The sequence below is a fragment of the Brassica rapa genome, chromosome A07, assembly GCF_000309985.2.
Source record: "Brassica rapa cultivar Chiifu-401-42 chromosome A07, CAAS_Brap_v3.01, whole genome shotgun sequence".
In the NCBI taxonomy this organism is placed as follows: Eukaryota; Viridiplantae; Streptophyta; class Magnoliopsida; order Brassicales; family Brassicaceae; genus Brassica; species Brassica rapa.
The window spans coordinates 13,535,030-13,558,765 of NC_024801.2; the positions used below are offsets into that span (position 1 = coordinate 13,535,030).

Consider the following 23,736-nt stretch of genomic DNA (forward strand, 5'->3'; position numbering starts at 1 on the left):
CAAGAAATGGAAATACATATACAGGAAAATAAATAATAATTAAATAATATAAATATATAATATATGAATTATATCTATAATAATAAGTAAATACACAATTTTTTAAAAAAATGGAAAAAGTTCATTAAGCATTAAACATCTATCTTAAAATGTAAAATATATGATAAAAGTAAATACACAATTTAAAAAAGGAAAACGTACATTAAGATTTAAATATCTATTTTAAAATATAAAATATAGATATTACGTAAATAAAAAATATAAGAAATGGAAATAAACATTTTAAAAAATGGAAAAAGTACATTAAGATTTAAACATCGATCTTAAAATGTACATCTATCTTAAAATGGTAGTAAATTATATAAAAATGAAAATAACTCATTAAACAAAAAAAAATTAAAAATGTATAGTTTTACATCAAGAAAGTCCCTGTAAAACTCATTATTCCATCAACCTCACACTATCAAAGAAAACTTCAAAGCACTCGAGCAAAAAAATGGTTCTACCATCAATTCTTGCCGTCCCAAAAACCTTTAATGACCTTGAAAGAGATTTTTTATAACAACAAACTTTTTGTTAGGTGGATTCATTGTTGGGAAACCCGCAACTTTCAAAAACCAAACTTATTCATGGGAATTGAATTGCTTTTCATAGACTCAAAGGTATTCTTACAAATTTAAATTAATCTAATCCATAATTTTATTGTTAATATTCGTACTAGCTCTTTCATGATCAAACCATTACAGTTAATAATCATTCAAGCGCTTATCCCGAAACACTTCCTTCCTCGCTGAATCAGGTATTGGTTCATGTTGGTTTAGTATTGTTTTTGGTTTATTAACCGGTTTAGGATGGTCCTATTGTAAATATAATTTAAGTTGGTTTAGCATATATTATGCTTAAAATAACTTAAATTAAATAATAGTAATATTATGCTTAAAATATAATTTTAGAGAGTTTTCAAATATAGTTTACAGAACATATAGGGGATGAATTTAATTTATTAAATTCGTTTATTACTTAAAACTAAGTTTTTTAAAAAACATACTGAGTTATAAATATGAGTACAACATGAAGACAAAAATATAAATATTTGATTTTCAAGATAAGAAATTCAGCTTTTATTCAGTTACTCAATATATAATATCTTAAATTTTTTTTTAAATATACATAATTTATATATATAGATTAATCTTTCAAACTTAAACTAATATATTATATATGAATAATGTTTTTAAATAAAAATAATTTCTGATTTAAAAAAATAAAAACAACAAATGGTTATTTTCAAATAATGGATGTAATTTACATTATACTATCATTTAACAAGTATTAGATACTTTTTGATATATCATTATTTTCTATTTCCGGACAACAATAAATTGTTAAACATCAATATCATCTAGGTTAAGTATACGAACAACACAAATTCAAACATCACAAAAAATATTTACATAAACATTATAATACAATAATTTAATCAAAAAATACAATTAAAAAACAATATTCAAAAGAATAGTTATATACTTAATATTTGAAAATCAAAGATATTTTGCTAAAATTTTACTTACCTGGCCAAGGAGATCGTCCATCTTTTTACGGATCGATAGATTGTTGAGCATGTGGTCGAACCGAAAATACTCTGCAGTTTAATTAAATATCTAAAACATTTATTCAAATACTCAACAGATAGTTTTGCTAAATATGATAACTAGATAGCCAACAAAATTACAAAAAATATTTAAACAGTAAAAAATATGTTACTTTAACGTGTTAAAATTTAAAAATAAATTTTAATTATGACATGCATCTTAACATTTATATAAATATATATCATAAACTAAATATAAATAATTTAACAACTTAAATTAAAAAAAATAAAAATCCCGGGCGTAGCCCGGGTTAATCCCTAGTTAAAGAGCTAAAAAAAACCTTTCTACCCCTTAACTTGCGGCGTAGTCCGTGTGTGTCAACCCCCAGACCATATGATATTTGTTTTGGGCTTATAAGCCCAATAAGTTCGAAAGGAAAAATTAACTTTTTTCAAATTGTCATATAAGAATGGGAGCAGAGGTTGTGTTTGTTGGTTGATGATATAATTGGTAATTCGATTCTCGATCTATCGGAGCAAAACCCTAGGCACAGGAAGTCGAATCACCGTATGGATATGGAGCAGAAGCAGGCGGAGATCATCGATCAGCTCCTTCGCCGAGCTTCTACCTGCAACGGCGACTCCCTCGTTCCTCTCATCGTCGATGCCACATCGCATCCTTCTCTTTTCGCCTTTTCCGAGATTCTGGCTCTCCCTAATGTCGCCCAGGTTTGACTGTGACCTAATAATTGACGATCTAGGGTTTCTAATGGTTGTTTGTTTGTTTATTCCGATTTGGTGCATTGCAGCTTGAAGGAACCTCAGATTCGGTGTACCTGGATGTTCTACGGTTGTTTGCGCATGGCACCTGGGGTGACTACAAATGTAACTAACCACCTTTGAATGTTTTCATTCAAGCTGTGTGCCAAAGTTTCTTTTTTTTTTTTTTAATTTTTGTTTAGGTAATGCAAGCCGTATCCCTCAGCTGTCTCCTGACCAGATTCTGAAGCTTAAACAGCTCACTGTGCTTACCCTTGCCGAGTCTAACAAGGTGCTGCCTTATGATACTCTGATGGTCGAGTTAGATGTCACCAATGTTCGTGAACTCGAGGACTTTCTTATTAATGACTGTATGTACGCGGTTAGTGCTCTAACAAGCAAAGATCTCTTCTTTTCCAACGCACAAGCATGGTACTGACTTTGCTATACAATCTTACAGGGTATTGTTAGAGGAAAACTGGATCAGTTGAAAAGATGCTTCGAGGTGTGTTGTCTGTCTATCTTCGAGATTTGCTTTTAACTTAAAGGATGGATGCCTCTTGAGTGTCATATATCTTGCAGGTTCCATTTGCAGCTGGTAGGGATCTTAGGCCAGGACAACTTGGGAATATGTTACACACCTTGTCAGACTGGTACTTCCTTCTTCCCTTGGTTTCTATTTATACGGACACACACAATGATGTTAGAATTATATGAGGTGTTCTTTTCTCATTAAACTGTTTGTGCCTTGACTGTTTATGTGTAGGTTGAACACATCAGAAAATCTTCTCGTTTCAATTCAAGACAAGATTAAATGGGCTGACAATATGAGTGAGGTGGACAAGAAACATCGCAAGGAAGCAGAAGAAGGAGTGGAAGAATTGAAGAAGTCTCTGTCCATGAAGGTCAGTGATAGGCTTTGGTGGCCTAAGGGCTTTCACTATTCCCTACTAAATTTATAATGTAACTAATTATGGTTTAGTTAGACTCTGGTTTACATAAAGTTAAGAGTCTTGTTAGCTTTTCTGTCTGATTGGGAAGGGTGGTGGTCAATGTAGTCTTACTTACATTGTTGGCAGGGGGATTTTGGCAGCAGAGGGCATAATGAGATGTTTGGGGAACCAAGTGGAGTGATGAACTACAAAGAAGATGGAATGCGATCAAAGAGGTAACCTGCCAATTATTGTTTCTCTGGTATACAATACAAGTATTAGATGATCTGGTACAAACTAGAATAAGAAGATGATAAAACACTCACACACTCTTACCTTTGGATCGCAGGAGAAGGCATCCGGTGAGAAGGTAGAGAGAGAGAGAGAGAGAGAGTAAAGGGATTTGCAATGGTGTTAGATGGATGTATCATTTACTTTTGGTGGCAGTTTTTTATTCGTTAGCATTTTATTTCGACTTTTATAATGATATCGGTCTCGTCTTTTTCTCAATGCGACAACAAACTTGATGGTTATTTAGCCCAAAACTGATATGAATAGAGAAGCAAAACTTGGTTGGATTGATGGGTACATAAAAGTTATGCCTTTCATCGAACCGATGTTGGAACCGAGAATTCAGTAATCAAAATAATACCGAGGAAAACTAGGTGTGGCATAGGAACTCTAGCTGTCAGGTTTATAAATGTCAGGCAAATCGAATCCAGAACAGAGGAGCGGTTAATATGATGTGAGATTTTCTTGCATTCTTTTTCCGTATTCTTCTGGTGATTTTGATCTTTTAAGTTTTTATAGCTTACACGGTGTCAAAATCTTGGGAGGCCTTTTAATTTTGGTATTGTGTTCCAAGTATTTCCAATGAAAAATTTCATATATTTGTTTTTAAAATAGAGTAATTCCCTAATGAGTGTGGTTTTTTTCAATTATGTTCAATTTTAGAATGAAAAATAGTATAATAAACAAGCAAAATATATATTATTGTATTTATGTTGTACACTCATTTCTTGTCATACTATAGAATGAAAAAAATAAAATAGGACTAGTATTTTACATGTACTTCGTCCAGAAACAAAAATGATTAATTTATTGTCAAAATAGTATTGGTCTAAAAAATATATAGACTTGTAATCGATGTAAAAACAATTTGATTCTAATTTCTCTATTTATTATACATAATTTTGAATTGGTAAATAAAACAAAAATATATATTTGCTATCAAGGTAGCATCCAACATAAATCACAAAATTTTGATATTATATTTTTATGATACAAAGGTTAGTAAAATAGAATATTTTGCCTGTAAATCCAATTATGTTGATAGTCTTTTTGGGTAGTGTTAGATTATCTGCTCTTTCAAAATCTTCAATCAATCCTTATATATATATTAGCGATGGGAGACAATTTCTTTAAGCATGCAAAGCCAACAAAAATAAAATAAAAACTTTTTAAAGAAAAACTTTGATTTATACATCTTGCCTTCTCCATCTCAGATTATTGTTTTGGAAAAGAAGTATAACCTGTAATATTTTGAAGAAAACTTTGCACATGAGTGAATGAGGTTTGGTAAATAAGACCATCATAAAAGTAGAAAAAAGAGTGAGATTCAAAGATGTTAAGAAAAAAACAAAATTAAAAATGATATGAATAACAATCAATCTTGGAGGAGAAGCTTTGCATGTCCATATCAGGTTTGTGGATTAGAAAAGGAGAAAAATGTGTTTTTCCTGTAACAATATGCAGTTATAAAATAACCTCACAAATATAAATAATAGAACATATGTAGTTTGTCTAGAGATTGCTGGTAAAGATGATCGTGGTATGAAAAAAACACCGCAAGCGAAGTGGCCAGAACAAAAAATTTGACTTGTCACATAAATATCTAAATTGACATGTTTGGTTAGCTTTCTACTTTTTTTTTGTTTTTTTTTAATTTTTAAAAAAAATATTTAGTAAATTATGTGGCAATATATTATTGGTCGAGTGACTTATCCTTTAATATATAAAGGATTAGAAAATTTTTTTGTATGAAGTAATGTTCTTAAGAACTCTATGTTGCACACTGTATATTTCAGAAGAAATCCATCCTGGAGCTGTGCAATCTCCTCAGCAAGCTCAGACTCCATCATGATACCGTTTTACTTTATTGGAAATAATATAACACTTTCACACTATTAATGGTGGAGAAAATTGCGTGGGTATGATAATGATTACTGGTTGTAAACTATGGTTGTTACTGAAAGATCTATTCAGAAGGATGCAGAAGATAAAAAGACATCATTCAATCCAAGATCATATTTTAGATTGTTCAGCAACTGCCTGCTGGACTTATGTTCCTGGATACTGGGACCGATGGAGCAAACTTTTTTTATTTCCTTGAAGTAGTTACTGTTTATTGCTATCACTAACATCCATAGTTTGTTGCAGGTTCTAAGAGCATGAATATCTGTTAGAACTGATAAGAGTTGCTAAAAAAACTATTAATATTATAATATATTTTTTTTCTGTAAAGAGTAAAACCAATGACATATATGTGAGTACGTTTTGAAACTGTATCTTAAAAGTTGTTGTTTTAGAACCTTTTTCATTTCTCTTTCATAACTTTTCATTATTTTATTTATTTTTTATTTTGAGAACTTGTGTTAGAAACCTACCGATAAACATGCTCTAAGAGCATGAGCATTGGTGAACCCCTCTTTGGGGTTCACCAACATTTTTTATTATTTTTTCGTGGGCCCATGAACAGTTATGAACTCGGATATGCTGTTTTCTGCATTAGTGAACCCGAAGAAGGAGTTCATAGGAATAAAATAATAATATTAATTTAAAAAAAAAAATTTAAAATATTCAGAAAAGATGAATGAAATATTAAAACATATTATTAAAATTATGAAAACATTTTATTCAATACATTAAAAGTACATTACATAAATGAGAAATTTTTCTAACATACATAACTTATTTATTCATTTTCGTCACCGAACTTTTGCCATATATTTTCCATTAAATCAGCTTTCAAACGAGCATGCTTCTCTGGATCTCGAACTTCTCTGCGCATGCCTAACATATCACCGACATGAATACTTTCTCTCCTAGTCACCCTCGAACTTCTGCTTGATTCTCCTGACTCGAACTCAGAAGTATCAATTTGAGCGTATCCGTGTCGTTCGTTCTCTACTATCATATTGTGCAATATGACACAAGTTCTCATGATCTTTCCTATCTTCTCCTTGTCCCATTGTAGAGCTGGGTTTTTAACAATTGCAAACCTCGATTGCAATACTCCAAAAGCCCGTTCGACATCTTTTCTGGCGGATTCTTGCTTTTCTGCAAATTTCTCGGCTTTAGGACCTTGAGGAAGTGGGATGGATTGGATAAATGTTGACCAGTTTGGATAAATTCCGTCAGTAAGATAGTAGGCCATACGATAAGTGTGGTTGTTGACCTTGAACTTAACTTTAGGTGCTCGACCATGTAAGATGTCATCAAAAACAGGTGACCGATCAAGAACATTGATATCGTTGAGGGTACCTGGTAAGCCGAAAAATGCGTGCCATATCCAAAGATCTTGTGATGCCACGGCTTCTAAGACAATTGTCGGCTTTCCTGAACCACGTGTGAACTGACCTTTCCAAGCCGTTGGGCAGTTTTTCCACTCCCAATGCATGCAGTCGATGCTGCCTATCATCCCCGGAAACCCCCGTACCTCTCCAACATCGAGTAAGCGTTGAAGATCCTCGGCTGTAGGTTTTCGTAATACTCTTCTCCAAACAATTGTATTATTGCATCAGTGAAATTTGCCAAACACAAACGTGATGTACTGTCACCAAGTCGGAGATATTCGTCATATGTATCTCCCGATTGACCATATGCCAGCATACGTATAGCTGCCGTACACTTTTGAAGTGCAGATAGCCCGTTCCTTCCGTGAGCATTTCGTCTTTGCTGAAAGTATGGAACTTCATTACTTATACGTTCGACAATGCGAAGGAACAATGGCTTGTTCATTCGAAAACGCCTCCTAAACATTTCCGGTGGGTATGTAGGATTTTCCTTGAAATAATCGTTCCATAGTTGATTGTGTCCTACTTCCCGATCTCTTTCGATATAAGCTCGTCTCCTCGGCTTGTTGGCTTGACCATCAACTATTGCGTCGATGAAATTGTCAACTACTTGGTCGACTATTTCGTCTAAAGCTTCATCAACTTCATCACTTGATGAGGAAGACATTTGTCAAGCAATTTATTTATGATTTCCTTCCTACAAAAGGCAAGTAGGGGGTTTGTAACTCCATCAATTTTTTTATATTTTTCCTAATCATTTTTATTTTTCATAATCATTTATTTTTCAGAATCATTTATTTTTCATAATCATTTATTTTTCATAATCCTATTTTTTTCATAATCATTTATTATTCATAATCCTATATTTTTCATAATCATTTATTATTCATAATCCTATATTTTTCATAATCCTAAATTTTTCTTAATCATTTATTTTTCTTAATCATTTATTTTTCATAATCATTTATTTTTCATAATCCTATTTTTTTCATAATCATTTATTTTCATAATCCTAAATTTTTCTTAATCAATTATTTTTCATAATCCTATATTTTTTGTTTCATTTATATTGCATAATCTTTTTATTTTTCATAATCATATATTTTTTGGCATTACCTTGTTTGTGTGTTTGAGTTGCCCGTATGGCAGTTTGACTGAGATGGAGAGCGTCTTTACTGAGATGGAGATGGAGATGGAGAGCGTCTTTACTGAGATGGAGATGGAGCGCGTCTTTACTGAGATGGAGATGGAGCGCGTCTTTACTGACATCGGTGATACATATTATGTGTACCCAGAAACAAAATGGTACACTTTCCCGTGACTAAAGTCAAACTACCCGTGAAACAAACAGCCAGCAAACATCCAACACCCGTGAGCTCCAACACCCGTGACCTCCAAACCGTCACCTGCACTCCCTGTCCTGCAAAAGAAAAGCAAACAGATTCAAGCAAGTACACTAAAAGAGATTCAATAAAGCTTAACATGTTAACAAGCTCAATTATTCAATCAAGTAAAGAAAAGAGATTAAAGATATAGAACATATTCACAACCTAAGCCAATCAACCTAAACAGAATCTAGACCTCTAATATTCAAGCAAATTCAAGGCACTCACCAAATCATATCATTTCCGAGATTAGTTTTTTCTTAAGACACACTTCTTCATCAGAAAGTGTGTCTTCATTCTTGCCAAGGAGACGCTCAAGTATCTTCTGTTTGGAAATGCTATTTTTCATAGCTAGCATACTCTGAACTTGATCATAAGCGTGTTCATTCCCGTGCTTCTTGCGTTTCGCCGCTTTAACACCCGGAGGCCTAACCTCCGCATCGTCAGCCACCACCTCCGGACATGCTTCCTTCCGTTTCTCCTTCCCACCATCTTTGGAGCAGGAGAAAGATCGCCATTTCTGATCAAACCTGAGCTCCCTCCAGCAATGCTCAAGTACGAACTTGGCACCATAGTCATTTAAGAAGATGTCATGGGCAGCCTTCATGACATCATTCTCATTTTGGCCACTGGCTTGCTCCTTCAAAGCCGCTTCGTGGCATCCCACAAACTTGCACACCTGCTCATTTACCCTTCCCCACCTCTGCTTACATTGACTCCATTCTCTAGGAACGGCGCCAATGAGCTGAGGGCTTGAGTTGAAGTACTCTTCAATTCTCTTCCAAAACGCTCCTGCCTTCTGCTCATTACTGACTATCGGATCTTTGCTCGTGTTCAACCAAGCGCTGATGAGCACGAGGTCTTCTTTGCGTACCCACTTTCTCCTTTCCACTGGTTTCACTATCCCGGGAGAGATAGCAGCTGCCTCAGCAGAGTCAACGTCTATTGGTAGACTCCTCTGCGAAGCTAAAAGGTTAACAAACCCGGGAGGATTAAAGGAGAAAGGTTCCATTGTGGTTTAGGTTGGGTTTGTTGTTTATATGTTTCTGTGTTTGGAGTGGCGGATTTGCTATGTTTATAAACTAGTTTGTGAACAATTAAACAAACTCTACCTACCAAACATTCATTACAAAAGCCATTAGAAGTTGTTACAAGCAGTAACTACACATCAAATCACTCACCAAAATTAACTACAGCTTAGTACTATCGAACATTCATAACAGCAACCAACAACCAGAATATAATTAATGATACCTACTTTTAAGTTCTACTTAGACATCTAGTTATCGTTGTAGTTTAAGGTTTGGTTACGTGTTAATATGTTTGTGTGTTCAAGTTGGTTTTTTCCACGGTTAAACAAGTTAGCTTCGTATTTTAAAATTCTACTTCTAGTTCTATTTCAAACAGGCAATTGCAAACAACCTCTACAGTTATGTCGACTCTTACCTTTGCTTTTCATTCGAAGCAAACCTTCTCCAGGTCAGCCACCTGTCCAGAGAGGATTTGTACCTGTTCCTGGACATGGAAACATAAAAAAAAAAGTGTTAGTCACGCTTAAAGAAGTACATAACTAAAATCAAACATGTAAGAGGAATGAAACAGCAAAGAAAGTTCACTAACCTCCAGAGTCTCAATCTGTTTAGTGACTTTCCACATCCCCCTCATGACGTCTTCAGCCTCCACCACCCGCTTAGTCAACCTCTCGATCTCCTCCTGCACACCTATCACCCAAGGCTGACGATAATGGAACCCATCAGCCTTGGTTACAACATTAAAAAATATCAGAGACTTGTACTTGATGAAACCCATAAACGATAATCAAACCGGAAAAAAGATAACCTCGTGGTTTATGCAGGTGAAGAACCGCTTCCCCGGATTAGTGTCGTACTCGTCCTTCCGTCTAACCTCATCAATAATTCTCCCACCACATGGACACTTTCTTGGAATCCCGTACTCTGAATCGGCCACGAACCCTAACATGTTGTTGTTATCGATTTGCCTCTTTGAATTTCTTTTCTCTTCACCCGGATCCATCTGTGCCACAAATCGATAGTATTAGCACATAATAATGATGGAATATGATTAAACGAACTCTCAATCGAACTCCCTTATCGATTAAGAACCCTAAGAAAAAAAACCCCAAATCGATTTTGAATCACACAATTCGCAATTCGAAAACAACCCCCAAATCAACTCTAATACATATTTAATCAACTATATATTCACCTTACAGCGTCGAGAACAGAGACCGTCGTCGATTTGATGGCCAAAAGCTACGGAATTCGCCGTCGCACCGAAGATCGCCGCAGGGATGAAACCCTAGCTTTTTTGAGAGAGGAGAGAAATGAATGGAATCACGCGAGATCCCGTCTTTCCACAACGTCAACGCGGAAACGACCAGCCAATCCGTGCGTGACGCGTGGCTTGACCTCGCCCCTTACGGGTTCATAACTAAGGCCCGGTTCAGCGATATATACCCATTTTACATTTTTTTTTAATTGATCGGGCCTAAGATCCCGAGCCCATGACCCCCTCTTAAACCGCTGATGCGGATGGTCTAATAACTTTTGCCAATACATTCCACCACGCGTTGCAGCCTCTTAAGATTCCAGCGTTCATGTTATGATACAAAGATGTTTCTCATAATGCTTTTCAAACTACAATTGTGTTATACATATACTTTTTCATATACTCTATCGGTTGATCCGGTCAACGTTTAGTGGTATAGAGTGGACTGGTTACCACATTGCTTGACCCGAGTTTGGAATACTTTCTAACTAATGTCAGGAATAGACCAATCATCTGTTACGACCCACGATGTTAACCACTTGAGACGAAGCCCAAGCCCAAACTGGCTAAGTAATAATAATTTAGTTTCTAACTAAAATTAAAGCCATGACTGATGTGGATAGAAACACCAAACACCAAAAGATTACTATTAGATTACCACCACTTGTTTTGTGTTTTTTTTTTTTTTGCACTAAAAAATTTCCCGCTTTGCATGGCTAGAGCTGGTCAACCACAGAATTCTAGTTGTTTATCAAACATTTATGGTTGACAATGGAAAAAAATCAAACATTTATTTGTTTGCAAGTTCATAGAATAAACAGTATTAATTTTTATTTTGGTAAGTTTCCAATATTTCACATTAGCTATCAATCAATAAATGAATATTTTCACCAATGATCTTATTTCTATGTCTAAACAAGTCATATAATACTAGGTTAAGATCTGCACCTTGCGCGGAATGAATATTATATATAAAAATTATTTTATATATTATATGTTTATAACATATTATGAAATAATAAATATATATTGAATAAAAAAGTCATTATCTACTACTTATATAATTAAATTGGTGCAAACATATAAATAAATTTTATAAATCGAAAAAATATTTTTTCTATTTGATATGATATATAATTAAAATTTAAATGATAGTAACATATATGTATATTTTAATATTAATATTTATCAGATGATGCTTTTTGCTCATTTTTTTTATCATTTGTATTTGTTATAGCAAAAAGTCTAAATTAGTGATAACAGAATTTGCACTGTGGAATTAATGGTTTAAGTAATTTATAATATTTAAAAAAATTAAGTTGTCAATATTTTTTCAAATTTTTTATCAAAGAAATGTTCAAAGTAAATTTTAAAATTAAGATATTTATGTATTTTATATGGCATATAGTTTAATTTAAAATGATACATATATTTATATATCTTTTATTTTTGATACTTATTAAATGAGACTTTCAACTTATATTATTTTTTAATTATTTGTATCATGTCATAACAAAAGTTTTAAATCATAGATCACAAAATTTGAATGTGAAACTTTTAACAATTTTAGTAATTTATACTCGTTTTTAAAAATTCAAAATATAATATATAAATATTTTTTAAAAAAATTTTTATTATATGGTTACTATGATTTATTAATTTATTTTAATAGCTTAAAATTAAACAAATATAATTATAATACACACTTATTTTTATCAAATCTTTATTATTCAAAATCATTAATTGTCATATATACTTTAGTCACATTAGACAATTCTGTAATGTTAGTTAAGGAAATAATGAAACACATTAATAATGTATTTACTGTGGTTTAATAAAAAGCTTATTATATATTTAGATGGACCAACCTATTTTTCTAAGGATTCTAAGAATCATTCTAATGATGACATGTGGCTACAAAAAAATGTTGCAATGCTTCTCAAATACTATATAGGGGATATAAATCAACAGACTATTTAAGTTTATTAACTTATTTTTCTTTGTTTGTTGGTGGTCAAATTTTCATTTCTTTGAACATCTTATTGATTATAACTAGAGGTAAATCACTTAACATAATAGATTGTTTGAATTAAATAGTCAAAGTTGCAATAAATAAGTTTTTGTTATTTCAATTTTTACTGAGTCTATTAACTTGCCTTACCGTTAATGTTATAAGAAGTTTTATTATAATCCTCTCATTTCTGTCACATTTTCTTGTCTCTTCACACCAATGAAGCCCAACGTGTTAAAGAAACTATCACTGACATGGGTTTCACTTCTCTGCATTTCCTGCTTTTTCCTCGGTGCAATTTTCACCTCCAGGTTTCTTAGTTTTTGAGTTTTTATTCATCTTTACCGTTATAAAACCATGTCCTTTTTTTTTGTAAACTAAAAAACCGTGTCTTCTTGCTTTTGATATTCGTCTTAATAGTTTTTGTTTTATCCTGTATTTTTCAGATTGCGTTTGTCGGATTCCGGTAGCCAGTTCATTTTACAGCACCGCCGTGATCAGGAAGTTAACGTAATTACGAAATTGCATGCTCATGAGAAAGTATTCTTTTAAAAAACTTATTCTTATTGTCAATCTTAAATCTCTTCATTATACAAATTGTTCTAAATGTTATTTTGGTTTTTAAAAGCTCGTATTTTTTATTTTTTAACTTTCACCAAATGCAGAAAAAATCAAAAGAAAAACATGTAATTGAGAACGTTCTGAGAACCCATAAAGCAATAGAGTAAGTGTCCTAATAAAAATAAAATTAGAAATTTTTGTTTAATCACACATTTGCATGTTAAAGAATATAATAGTATTTTGATGATCATATATCTTATAGCAACAGATCATTGGATAAGTCAGTGTCTATGCTTCAGAAGCAGCTCTCTGTTAAACAGAGCTCTCAACCGATTGTTGATGTCTCAACAACAAATACTTCGACAGAAGGAAACCAAAGGAAGAAAGTTTTCATGGTGATTGGTATCAACACTGCATTTAGCAGTAGAAAACGTCGTGAATCTCTTAGAGAGACTTGGATGCCTCAGGGTTATTGTTTGATGTCCCTCCAAATATTGTTCCTTTCATACTTCATTGTCTCTAAATCTTGGTCATCTTTATATATATCACAGGGGAAAAGCTTGAGAAATTGGAAAAAGATAAAGGAATTGTCATCAAATTCATGATTGGACACAGGTTAATTCATAGAATAGTAATGGAATACAATATAGTCTAATGGTTTTGTTTATTTTTATGAGATTGAGATTCTTAATTACTTGAGTGTGTATAAAAATTTTTGTTGGCAGTCCGACACCACATAGTATATTGGATAAGGAAATTGATTCAGAAGATGCTCAATACAAAGATTTCTTTAGGCTGGTGAGATTAATTGAACACTTTATATTTTCTAGGATCATTTTACTGTTTTCGTGATATATTTTTTTTGTTGTGCAGGATCATGTGGAAGGATATTATAATCTGTCTGCGAAAACAAAAAGCTTCTTCTCCAGTGCAGTTAGAACGTGGGATGCTGAGTTTTACGTCAAGATTGATGATGATGTTCATGTCAATCTTGGTATCAAACTCTGCTTCTATTTTTCTTTCTCTTCTCATTGAATTAAACTGTTAAGTATCTTTTTGCTCACGTCTTTGCCTTTGTTAGGTATGCTTGCTTCTACATTAGGTATGCACCATCATAAGCCGATGGTCTACATTGGATGTATGATATCCGGACCTGTTCTTACTCAAAAGTAAAAATCTCATTCTGTGTTATTGTTATCTCTTAAACTTTTTCGATGCCATCTATTTAGATTTTAAAACAGACTTTTATGTATTTATCATAACGTTTAGGACGTCCAAGTATCGTGAACCAGAGTTTTGGAAATTTGGAAAGGAAGGTAATGAATATTTTCGACATGCTACAGGACAAATCTATGCCATCTCAAAGGATCTTGCCACATACATATCTAACAACCAGTAAGTAATTAACTAAGTGTTCATGATTTATCAATGAGGAAAAATATGTTCTCCCAAGGAAATGATTATTATCCAAGCAAATATAACATTTGATGTTTAACTTTGCAGGCCAATTTTACACAAGTATGCAAATGAAGATGTGACACTCGGGTCATGGTTAATTGGTCTTGAGGTTGAGCATATCGATGATCGTAATTTCTGTTGTGGTACACATCGAGGTAAAAAAAACTATATATATATATATATATATATATCATTTACTTTTTTCTTTGTTGTAAAACTATATATATTATTTACTATGCTTCAGAAGTTGGTAAAGAATGATTTGAGTTTTATCTCATGTGGTTACTCTCTTTTTCTTTCTCATTTTCCTTTTTTTTTTAACACGAAATACTTATATTAAAATTATAGATCCAATGGGCTAAGTCGGCTTCATGTGGTTACTCTCTTTTTCTTTCTCATTTTCCAAAGATTGTGAAATGAAGGCCGAGGCTGGAGAAGTGTGTGTGGCGTCTTTTGACAGGAAGTGCAATGGGATATGCAAATCTGTCGATAGAATGTGGACCGTTCATGTGATGTGTGGAGAAGGTGATAAAGCCGTGTGGGATGCAAATTATAACTTTCTTAGATAAGAAAATGTAATAAGAGATGAACATTTTGTTTTTGTATAGAACCAAAAGGTATACAAATCCGCTTACTTGAGAATAATCTGAGCAAATACCTTTTCGTTCAATATGTCTTTTTTGTTCGTGGAAAAAAAAAATAAAAATAAAGAAAAATAGTGAGACTTTTATACTTGAATGAGTGGGATTGCTTATTATATAGTTTTCCCGATATGAAAAACCTATTCTTAATTGTGATAGTTTAGATTGTCAAAAGAAAATTGTTATTGTTTAGAAGTATTTTCCATAGATACTTATGGCTCAAATGAGCCATGAGTTTCTACTCTTTAGGTCTCAACAAAGAGATGCTCTGGTTTATGTCAAAGATTTTGTTTTCCTTATTTTCGTCTATACTGTCCAAGATCATTATTTGAAAAAAGACATTAATCATATGTTATATTTATTCAAAGTACTACTGAAAGTTAATAAAAATACTAAAATTTTACGAAGTGTAACTTATACTAAGAATACAATAGTGTCAAGTGTTGTCAGAGCTTCTGTTGTGGGTTTTGCCTCTCAACTTTAAATTTAAAGCTCATTTTTAAGGAACTTGTGCTAAAATCTTAGTTAACAAAATCATGATTCATTCCGTCAATTAGTGATCACCCACACAACAACAAAACAATGCAAAAATCAGATAGGAGAGCAAGATGCCCATTCACATTTATACTATGTGTTTTCCTGCATCATGTACAGAAATAAAAGTTTTTAAAATTTAAATTATACATAAAATAAAATTTGTTAATTTTATATTTTATTATTTACTTACAATATTTAATTTTAATTTAATTATAAGTAAAATTTAATATAAAATAAAATATTTTTTAAAAAAGTTATATTTAATAATATATATTTAAAATTATAATCTTGGAAAGATTTTAATCTTTTTTGGTTAAAGTATATTAAATTAAATTCTATAAAATTAAGAGAAAATTTTGTTGTATCTAAAATTTGTGGATATTAAAAAAAGAAACAAATGGTATTGGAATTAGAAATTTACAAAACAAATTTAAAAAAAACTGCATAAATTTTGAAGAATTGTTTTAATAATAAAAATTATATAACTATTCCAATAAAATTAAAGTTAACCTTAAAATTTCAAAACTTCATGTAAATTGAAACAAAATAGTTCTTCTAAAACATCATCTATATCGAAACAGAGAGAGTACAAAACTGGAGGCCGTAGATATTTAGTAAGAACTTCAATAAAACAAAACTTTTTTATTTTATTCAAGTAAAGCTTAAACATTTATCTCTTTTTCAAAAGAAAAGCATCTCATCTCCTCTTTTTCTTTGTTTTTTTGACTCTGCTCCTCTCCTTCCACCAAGATGTTTGGTTAAAAACATGATATATGGCTAAACCTAAATATTCGAGAGTGCAATGTGATTGGGTACAAGTTTGTATGAGCGTTTGTATGAGCATAAAGTAAAGAACACATAGAATTTGTTAAACGGATTCATTTCCTACATCCCGGAACCACGTCCATAACACATTTACTTGATAAGAACACAAACAACGTTGCTCTATGGTACCAGCACACACCCGTGCCGACCACTCTTAACTTGATTTATAATAAAGAGCAACTACTACTCATTGTCTTCTCTACAAGTATAGTTCTGTACAACAAAACTATCAACAGCTCAACTGTGAGGTAGGATGACCTCACACACATCCATGTATATTTTCAATAGAACCCTAGACGCGTAACCGTTCCTTGTCACCGTCTTGTTCTCTTTATACTCCAACCGAGTAAACTCTAAGCTCCTCAAGCCCACTAATCTTAGTTAGGTTTTTTCTTAGAAACAAATCCACATAGCTCTTCTTATAATGTTTGAAGCCCACGTGAATCATTCGTATTAGTAAGGCTCAATGCCACATCATCACTCTGCACATACGACACAACTTCGTATGTCCGTAAGTCCTCGTGCCATTCTCATCGATCAGATCACACTTTAGTATTCTTGTGTAAGACATAACATTCTATGTTCTTCATTCTCCACCTTTTTGTTTGAGTGTGTCAGTTCAAACTCTTCTAGCAACAATCTCATAGCAGCAGCTCTCTCTGCATTATTGAATCACAATCTCTCATTCTCTCCCTGCTTGAGTGCACACTCATATAAAAACCACAAAGCACTTGTAGCTCAGCTCAACAGAACCATTGCAGATATAACTACTAACTCAGAACGCAAAGCTGTAGCATCCAAATTCTCGGTTCCTCTTTCATCTCTGACTTATACCAGTTGCAGCAAAAACTCATGAGTTTCAAACTTCTCAATTATAACTTCTAAACAGTTTTCTCATTTCTTCCCAAAGGTTAATCTTGCTCTGCATCGTTCTCCTTTTGGTCAAAATATTCAGCTTGAAACCAAACGTGATTACCAAATGATTGTGTTTCAAATCTGTGTCTCACCACTGAAACAACTAAAAGAATTCTCTAGCTCATTATCAAATTCAAATACGCCTTGTCTTACCAAATATGTATCTGATCACACCAGAACACTTTACACAACCTCGCTTTTTTTTTTTTTTTTGTAATGACATTCAAGAAAATGAATGACATTCATCCTCCCCTGCTTGAATTCATATCTAAGAAAAATTATCTCTGCTGCACATGAATTTCTTTCACCTGAAATCATCACAAGCCCAAGCTGAACAATTTTATCCATCATGAAGTTTAGATGACAATCACTTAGAATCAGCTGTCGCCAATAGTACAAAATCAGAGTCCGTGGTACACACAGAACAGCCTCGTTTTGATGTAGTAGCAATTCAGAGCATGTCGTATTTGTTGAACAGTACATATACATGATGACTGCTTTAATCTCTGTCATTTCTTTTTCAAGAAACCACATGAATCACATAATTGACTCCTTTTTCACTATTGCAGTCACAACTGAATCTTAGAAACCCAAGAGGATCTGGATTTTCAAATGATAAATGCCCGTAGAAGTTTGAATAAGCTCAAACACAACACAAACCAACCGTTGAATAGCAAGACAGTAGCATACTGAAGATCGTCGCAAAGTTTCAGCTCCATCGGGTTAATTTTGGATCCCACACGTTGCCTTGAAAAACCCGTGCAACAGTCTTTGGACCAGTTTTCTTTTCTGTGCCACAGAATCTGCCATAGATGAAAGCTTTATCCTCTGGCCTAAGAGTTCCATCAGTTTCCTTGAGACTCAGAATCTGTCTCACGGCTGAAACAACTAATAGGCTTCTCTAGCTGCACAGCTTATTTTTGCAACTTCCGTCAATGTCTGCTTCCTTTGGATACAAATTTCAACTTGATGCTGTCACAAGCATTGCCCTAGCCTATTCTTGTAGTGACAAAATCAAAGCAACAGCCAACAGGCTTGCCTTCGGATTAAGTTTTCACGGATGTTAAGGTATTCCATAAGAGTCCTTAATTCAATCTTCATAGACAGCCCTTTCATTTGAGTTACACTTACACACTGATGTTCAAACAATAATTTGACGAGAAAGATCTGTCGTTTGTATTTGAGAACAGTGTTAATTTATACAAACCCATGTATATTTGTAAAACAACACGTGATTGCCAAACAATAAAAAAGGAAATTAAGGTAAGGTAAGCCACAGTTTTCAATATTAACTAATGAAACTGTTGAGAATTTGTTTAAAATGCTAATAATAAGACAAGAAAAAAGATTTTTTTTTTTTTAAAACTTCTAAATATGTATATAATATAGCTACTTTTACTATATAAATCAAGTAAGATTAACTCACAAAAATAATATCCTGTTTGTTTGCTCAGAAAAATAATACTGGAAAACCAAAATTTTCTCGTTCATTTTTGATGATATATTCAAAACAGATAAAAGTTAATTAGTATTCCTGGAAACAAGTACACCTTATTCTGCCACGACTTCTCTAAAATGAAGAAGTGGAAAAGGGCCAAATACTCGAACTAAGAATAATCTCAGTTCATTCAAAATTTTGGCGTATGCTTTATATGAGTGTTTTACATTTTTATTTTTGGTTAATGCCATTTCATTAAATGATTTTTTAATTTAAACTTTAGACTTTGTTTGTCATGTCGGATTTGAACTTAGAGGGTGGCATGTTGATGCTAGTACGAAACATTCTGATATCCTCATCATTCTAATTATATTATCGTATACTAGAGTCGAAGACCGAACGAATTGGAGTATCAATTGGGTCAATCCATAACTCATTCAAGTTAATGGGAGAATAATAATTTTAAATAACTCAAAAATTTATGAATAATAATTTTAAACTTGAATGGTTATTAAGTTCTTCTAAAATTTGGGGTTAAGCATAAAATATTACTTAGATTTTAGAAAATTCGTTTTTATGATTTTGAGGAGAAAAAAATACATTTTTAATATTGAGATCTAATTTTCTGTTCATTGAGGTATATTGTTAGGATTGAGTTGGATTGATCCATTATTTTTTTATTCATTTTAACTTTCTTATGTGCGAGTTTTTGTCTTTACTAATTTCATATAAACTTAAATGTATAAATTTTGATGTTATATATATAACTTAATTTTGATTTTTGAATTTGGTTTGTAATTACAATTTCACGTTTAATAAATTAGATATGTCTTAACATCTAAATTAATCTACCGTTATGAAAATATAAATGTGAAACTTTATTATAGTTGTGTTGAAACTTTGTTTGATATAAGTTTTATATATATTAAAATGATTTAAAATATTATGTATATTTCATGAAACAACATATATTTAAAATATTATGTATATTTCATGAAACAACATATATTTTGGAAAAAAACACTTTTAAACTTCAGATATAGAGTTTTACAAACTTAAAAAAAATATTTTATATGCTTTTTTTTCCACAAGTTCATTCATTACTAATAGAAAGGCGCCCTCATGTCCAAGTTATGCCACGGATGGGCCAAATACATAAGCATAATATATCAAGAGTTCAAATGAGAGAAATAGATGTTGACAAACGCAGAAGAGATCGCCTAGATATTGCGAACGGTTCTATGAATTCCTTAACATGCATGTCTTGATTGATTGCTCTAATGAGCGTTAGATTGTGGAAGACATCGTAAGAGTTGTAATCTCGAGAGTTGTTGCCTTGACGATTGCCAGACGCATCGCTAATGGTTCTGCCATGGGAGGGGAGTTGACGAAGTCTTGGGTGCTCGATCCTTGGAGGGTGTGGTGAATCCGTTTCTCGAGAATATCCAAACAAATCCCGCTAGCTTTGTGAGTTTATTCCATTCTACATCGGTTTTACAGATTATCCATGCCTCTAGAGTCGTCACTTGAGACCTGTTTTTGTTCTTCGACGGGTCCAGTAAGATTTTGTTGATTTTTGGTTTGGTGTGTTGTGCTCCGATTTTTGAGTTGCGTTTAAGATGTTGTTTTTCTATGCTCATAAAAGAGAATCATTTGCAATGTTATTGATTATGAAAACTTTATTAACTTCAATTTTAAAACATTGAGAATTTCCTTCTTCAGTTTTCTTTCTAAACAAAGTGTATTTTCTATAAAATCTTCCTTTTCTTTTTTTTTTCTTTTTCTGTAAACACCCTTTCACTTAATTAACTTTGGTGATAAGTGAAATGAAGGACCAATGAGAGAAGAGCAGTGGCTTTAATTTAACTGGACCCTAGCCAATGAAATCAGCCAATGGGAGATAGAGAGATATAGCGACCTCGTAAGAACCGCCTCCTTCGCCATTTGTATCATCTCTCTATAAAACCACATTACCATCACCCTCTCTTTGCATGCAACAAATCACTCAAATAATTAATTTATAAAGGTCTAAAAAAACGGCAGAGAAACAATGGAACGTGGAGCTCCTCTCTCTCACTATCAGCTACCCAAATCTAACTCTGGTAATCAAATAATAAGTGCCTATTTATGTATATACGTGCCTGCACTATGTATACTCACGAATCATAAACTTGTTTTGAGGTTTTTTGTATATCAACAAAGAACTAGAGACTTTCATGTCTTCTTAAAACAGTAGAGATTTTTATTTCTTAGATTTTTTTAAAGGTACGGAGAAGAGTCTACTCACATGCAAGACGCTTATATATATGCATGCATGAATGAGTTTGATATATCTATATATTTATTTGCATATTCGTGTATACATCCAAGCAGGAACCAATCCTTAATTCAAATATTTCGTGATATGGTATATAAGAACAATTTTTAATGGGGGATGATAGATCTTCATATGTTTGTCCATTGACAATACCGGTGCATGCACAAGAAATATTGAGTTTCGATTTCTTTTTCTATCTTTTAGATTTATATTCTGGCTTTTTAAAAATATAGAGGTGGGAATTGTATGTGTTGGTTTAGTTTAAAGGCCGACTCAAAATCTAAAAAAACTTAATTTATTTTCAATTGGAAATATTAAATTACTCTTATGATATTTTCTTTATTAGTTTATTCGCTTTACTGTAACGGTTGTTTTTTTTCGTTTCAAAACGAAATTCTCGTTTGTCCACCCTGATTTGGAAATATCCAATGAATCTAAATACACTTTTTAGCCAAATATAATATAAATACTATTGTAAACTCCTCTATTTAAAGCCAAAAAAGTAATATAAATATATTGTAATTCTAGTTCACAGGGGATGAAATAGTTTCACCTAATCCAAATCGTTTTATTAATTAGTAAAAGAATTGGTTAACCAATAACCAACTTTAATTCTTTTTAAGTAATAAAACAAATTTTGAATTAAGCAAGCTAGAAATTTGACAAAGAAAATTGGGAATACGCGCTGTACTTGTAAAATCATCAAATTTCAAGTATTTCGAGAAGTGGAAAGATCCTTTTGACTTTTTCGTTCTATGAATGTAAACGTAACGTCAAGAATCTGAACAGTCTACATAATGGAACCGGGACCTGTAAACTTATCTTTTATCTTATTGGTTAGTACTTAACTAAGCACGTGTCTTCACTCGAAAGTCCTCGTTTTCAACTATTAAATCCGCTTTCTAAAAATGTAATTTCATTTAGTATTCCAAACAACTTCAATTTATGTAAACAGGACTGAACTTGGACCAGCACAACAACTCAATCCCGACAATGACCGGCTCCATCGGTGCATGCGACGACAAGAACAAGACTATCTTGCCGCAGCAACAACCAAGCATGCCTCGTGAGCAAGACCAATACATGCCAATCGCAAACGTGATAAGGATCATGCGTAAAATCTTACCGCCACACGCCAAAATCTCTGACGACGCAAAAGAAACGATTCAAGAATGCGTCTCCGAGTACATCAGCTTCGTGACCGGTGAAGCTAACGAGCGTTGCCAACGTGAGCAACGTAAGACAATAACTGCTGAAGATATCCTTTGGGCAATGAGCAAACTTGGGTTCGATGATTACGTTGGACCACTCAACGTGTTCATTAACCGGTACCGTGAGTTCGAGACCGATCGTGGGTGTTCACTTAGAGGTGAGTCATCATTTAAACCGGTCTATGGAGGAAGTGGTATGGGGTTTCACGGCCCACCTCCACCGGGTTCTTATGGTTATGGTATGTTGGATCAGTCTATGGTCATGGGTGGTGGCCGGTACTACCATAACGGATCGGGTCCGGATGGATCAGTAGGTGGTGGCGGTGGATCTTCCTCTTCTATGAATGGAATGCCGGTTTATGACCAGTATGGTCAGTATAAGTGAAGATAAACATTTCTTTGATTTTCTGCATGTCTATTCAAAACATGTTTTGGATAGTTATTTATGTCTTACCAAACATTATCTATTTGTTGCATCTTAAAAGAAAAGGTTGAATAATATCAAACTTCAGTTTCAGTATTTCTTTTGGAGTTAATTTATATATAGATATATGTAAATGAAAAGTTCAATTTGGTCAAATCTAGTCTTTTGGTTTCTGTTTTTACTTTGAGAAATGGGACTAACACTGCATATTTGTGGGAGATTGTTAGTGAACAAAATCCGTAAACCAATCCTACTCTTTATTAAACAAAGCAAATGTCATTCATAAATGACTATTAAAATCCCTCTTTAAAATAATCTTATAAATCCCATTTGTTTTAACTTGCTATATATCCTCAAATTTTCTTCTCAATATTTACACTCCTGATCCTATAAATTTGTTGAGAAATGGATGGCGATCGAAATAATCCTCCAGCAGTTTCCACTATGATGAATTGATGATAGCACTCATTGTAATTAATGTTTACCACTCTCAGACCAATGCTTATACCACCAGATGTTCTCAACGTATCAGTTCCAAAAACAGGAATGACACAAGCTGATTTTCAAGTCATACAAAGTATCAACAAGGAGTTTCTGGCTGTTAAGCAATACAGCGTTTGCGCTTGCTCTCGCAGCAGCTTTAGTACAAGTCAAGAAACATGCAACTCAGTGTCAAGTGAAGTTGGAGAAAGAGTCTCTCCTTCATGCTTGTTATGGTCGCTCTCGACCAAGTGCGGTCATTGGCCTACTTCGTTGCTTTCCCTCTCGTTAAATGACTGTTTCTTCTCATAAATCTCTCAGTATTCGTTGGCGTGCTCATGGTTGAGATTATAGGGTGAGATCATAAATCATTATTTTATATGAGTT

General features: G+C 33.0%; 3 protein-coding genes and 1 long non-coding RNA gene across 8 annotated transcripts; 3 read left to right on the top strand and 1 right to left on the bottom strand.

Moving 5' to 3' along the window:
* The first annotated feature begins 2,063 nt into the window (after positions 1 to 2,063).
* On the top strand, positions 2,064 to 3,860 carry LOC103829356 (COP9 signalosome complex subunit 7). Of its 2 annotated transcripts, none has more exons than XR_625532.3 (8): positions 2,064 to 2,320; positions 2,401 to 2,476; positions 2,554 to 2,732; positions 2,811 to 2,855; positions 2,933 to 3,003; positions 3,117 to 3,255; positions 3,447 to 3,518; positions 3,632 to 3,858. XR_625532.3 is itself a non-coding variant. In XM_009105021.2 (8 exons), exons 1-8 carry the CDS (start codon positions 2,162 to 2,164, stop codon positions 3,654 to 3,656), a joined length of 783 nt encoding a protein of 260 aa, XP_009103269.1. In that variant the 5' UTR covers positions 2,065 to 2,161; the 3' UTR covers positions 3,657 to 3,860. The 2 variants fall into 2 exon arrangements, 1 of the variants encoding a protein (XP_009103269.1); XM_009105021.2 differs by having other exon boundaries at positions 2,065 to 2,320; positions 3,430 to 3,518; positions 3,632 to 3,860.
* Positions 3,861 to 5,229: 1,369 nt separating this feature from the next.
* Positions 5,230 to 9,759, bottom strand: LOC117126579. Its single transcript, XR_004449226.1, has 2 exons — positions 9,689 to 9,759; positions 5,230 to 8,277 (listed from the first exon to the last, which is right to left on the bottom strand). It is a non-coding gene; the product is annotated as an uncharacterized LOC117126579 (long non-coding RNA).
* A 2,313-nt stretch (positions 9,760 to 12,072) lies between these two features.
* LOC103829358 (probable beta-1,3-galactosyltransferase 5) lies at positions 12,073 to 19,056 on the top strand. Of its 4 annotated transcripts, none has more exons than XM_033274960.1 (11): positions 12,073 to 12,853; positions 12,989 to 13,082; positions 13,208 to 13,266; positions 13,366 to 13,571; positions 13,655 to 13,718; positions 13,829 to 13,901; positions 13,977 to 14,097; positions 14,185 to 14,272; positions 14,373 to 14,498; positions 14,607 to 14,716; positions 14,910 to 19,056. In XM_033274960.1, the coding sequence occupies exons 1-11, from the start codon at positions 12,762 to 12,764 to the stop codon at positions 14,921 to 14,923; spliced, it is 1,047 nt and encodes a 348-aa protein (XP_033130851.1). In that variant the 5' UTR covers positions 12,073 to 12,761; the 3' UTR covers positions 14,924 to 19,056. The 4 variants fall into 4 exon arrangements, with proteins under 4 accessions (XP_033130851.1, XP_009103271.1, XP_033130850.1 ...); XM_009105023.3 differs by having other exon boundaries at positions 14,970 to 19,056; XM_033274959.1 differs by having other exon boundaries at positions 14,984 to 19,056.
* A 1,811-nt stretch (positions 19,057 to 20,867) lies between these two features.
* Positions 20,868 to 22,967, top strand: LOC103829359 (nuclear transcription factor Y subunit B-9). Its single transcript, XM_009105025.2, has 2 exons — positions 20,868 to 21,019; positions 22,190 to 22,967. Exons 1-2 carry the CDS (start codon positions 20,968 to 20,970, stop codon positions 22,828 to 22,830), a joined length of 693 nt encoding a protein of 230 aa, XP_009103273.2. The 5' UTR covers positions 20,868 to 20,967; the 3' UTR covers positions 22,831 to 22,967.
* The last annotated feature ends 769 nt before the right edge of the window (positions 22,968 to 23,736 follow it).